The 2,754-nt window shown below is 35.2% G+C and overlaps 1 protein-coding gene across 2 annotated transcripts in view; it reads right to left on the reverse strand.

Moving 5' to 3' along the window:
* Nucleotides 1–2,754, reverse strand: part of HECTD4 (HECT domain containing E3 ubiquitin protein ligase 4) — a 163,858-nt gene that overhangs the window by 122,174 nt on the left and 38,930 nt on the right. For both annotated transcript variants that reach the window (XM_011928666.1, XM_011928665.1), the window contains exon 8: nucleotides 949–1,107. In XM_011928666.1, the coding sequence (XP_011784056.1) occupies nucleotides 949–1,107 (159 nt within the window). The remainder of the gene's footprint in view (nucleotides 1–948; nucleotides 1,108–2,754) is intronic.

Raw genomic sequence — 2,754 nt, forward strand, 5'->3', positions numbered from 1 at the left:
GTGTTAGCCAGGATGGTCTCATTGTATATTTTAAAGGGGTAAAATTTATGGTGTGTGAGTTATATCTCAATAGAGCCACCGTCCCCAGCCTGAGGAACATTTTTTTAATTCTATACTTTATCCCATTTAATTATGTGTCCACTCTGAAGCCAAAATTACACTGCTTTAATTACTGTAGTGTGCCTCCTTATACAAATATATGTATATTTTAAAATATTAATACATTTTTCCACATCTGCTTTTCTATGTCTTATGCTTAGTATTTTGTATATGTGTCCTAAAATGTTGGTGTTTTACATACGTATTTTAATAGCTTTGCAATTCTATCAGCAGGGCGTGGTGGCTCATGCCTGTAATCCCAGCATTTTGGGAGGTCAAGGTGGGTGGATAACCTGAGGCCAGGAATTCGAGACCAGCCTGGCCAACATGGTGAAACGCCATCTCTAGTAAAAATAAAAAAATTAGCTGGGCATGGTGGCGTATGCCTGTTATCTCAGTTACTAGGGAGGCCGAGGCAGGAGAATCACTTCAACCCGGGAAGCAGAAGTTGCAGTGGGCTGAGATCATGCCACTGCACTTCAGCCTGGGTGACAGAGCAAGATTCCATCTAAAAAAAAAAGAAATTCTATCACAGTGAGTAGATGTCTTGCTATATCATCAGTAAATAATGTGACAAAATATTATTTTATTTCCTAAAACTTTGTTGAACTGATTATTTCTATTAATTTTACAGGACAATAGTTTTCAAACACTATACTAATATGTCATCCACAAAAAATTATATTGTTAAATCTTCCTAGCCTATATTGATAATTGGTATTTTTTGTTATCAGAGAGCTATTGCAAACAACTATTTAACAAAGTAAGTTTTAAATAATTAATAGGAGAGCCTTAAATTTCAGAGTTTGAGATAAACTGAGGAAAGTGCCACAGGTAAAATTCACTTACTTTTTAAAGATGACAAACCACTTGTTCCACCAAAAAGAGATCGGGTGGCAGAGCTGCCTGATCCCCCTGGAGGAGGCACCAGCATCACCAAGTAGGTGCCACAGGTATATATGGGTGTCTTCCGCAGCATTTTTAGAGGCAGCCCACAGCTAGTATTTGCTGGACAAAGGAATAACAATGCTAAGTCAAAATATTTGACACAAAAATTAATTTGATTACCAACACAGATTAGGATATAAAGAGGGAGACCCAAACTCAAACTAAAATTTGGAAAACAGATTTCCAGATTAGGAAAACAGAGTAAGAAGTAATAGAAGGAAAAAAATAAGTATCTTCTGGCTCCACAGCCTGACCCTGAGCCTTCTATTTATATGGTCTGAACATTTCTTGAATGTGTTCCCAATCCTCAATATGCCATCATGCCTCCACAAATTATTCTAAAAAAAAAAAATCCTCACATGGACTAAATCTCAAAATAAGAGAAGAATCCTACTATTTGTTTGCATTTCCCCTAGAAAACTGATATAGGTTGAGTACATTTATCTGAAATGCTTAGGAGCAGAAGTGTTTTGGATTTCAGATTTTTTCAGATTTTAAAATATTTGCATTATACTTAAGAGCTGAGCATTCCTAACTGAAAAATCCAAAATTCAAAATATTCCAATGAACATTTCCTTTGTTTTTATTTATTTTTACTCATTACATCTGAGACTAGTGAGAGTATTTCCTTTGAGCATCATGTAGGCACTCAAAAAGTTTCAGATTTGGGAGCATTTTAGATCTTTAGATTTGGGATGAACAACCTATATTCCAATCAAGATCTTGTTTTTTTTTTTTTCCATTTTATATAGAACAAATTCTTGACAGATTTGTGATATTAAGCTCATAACAAACAGCTTTCAACATGAAATTGGCCCAAAATTTCAACCTAATGAAAGCTTTCACAATATCTATCACAAAACAGTTTTATAGCTGTGTAATTTATTATAACCCTTTACATACATTTTTCTTGTTTAAAAGGGTCAATGACATAAACTGTCATTAGGAAAATAATTATTGTTTCTAATCAAGAGGTGTAAAATGTACTTTAATCTCCCTTACTGGCATATCTAAAACATGGAGTGAATTTGCGGATTTTCTATATACAAGCTTAGCAAGGATTGATTATGTCAACAGAAAATCAATCAGAGTGCTTTACTTAGAAAGCTGTCAGGCTGTAAAATATAACTTATTATCTATAGCCTAGATAGATGAAAATCATTTTTAGATGGTTTAGATTAGAAGAGTGAGTAAAGTGAAACCTAATCTATCTGATATTTGTTTTGAATGTTTGTGCTTCTAAAAAGTTTTATTTTTTTTAAGCTGCAAGCCCCCACCAAGTATATTCTTCATTAAGGACATAAATTCAAGAAGATAAATTTCCACTGGTAAGAAACCTCAAGACAGCAATAATTGGAAAATTAGCAACTTTGTGAGTATAACATTTTCATCAAGATGTTTTTAATAGACATACCCTTATTAACATGGTAATAGGTATTAGTTCATAATGGAATAAAAGCTTTTCTATTTTTTATTTTTTGAGACCGAGTCTCACCGTTGTCGGCCTGGGCTGCAGTACAATGGTGCCACCTCATCTCACTGCAACCTCCGCTTCCTGGGTTCCAGCAACTCTGCCTCAGCCTCCCAAGCAGCTGAGATTACAGGCGCCCACCATCAAGACCGGCTAATTTTTGTATTTTTAGTAGAGATGGGGTTTCACCATGTTGGCCAGGCTGGTCTTGAACTCCTGACCTCAGGTGATCCACC

This window comes from Colobus angolensis, unplaced genomic scaffold (genome assembly GCF_000951035.1).
Source record: "Colobus angolensis palliatus isolate OR3802 unplaced genomic scaffold, Cang.pa_1.0 Scaffold79, whole genome shotgun sequence".
Lineage (NCBI taxonomy): Eukaryota > Metazoa > Chordata > Mammalia > Primates > Cercopithecidae > Colobus > Colobus angolensis.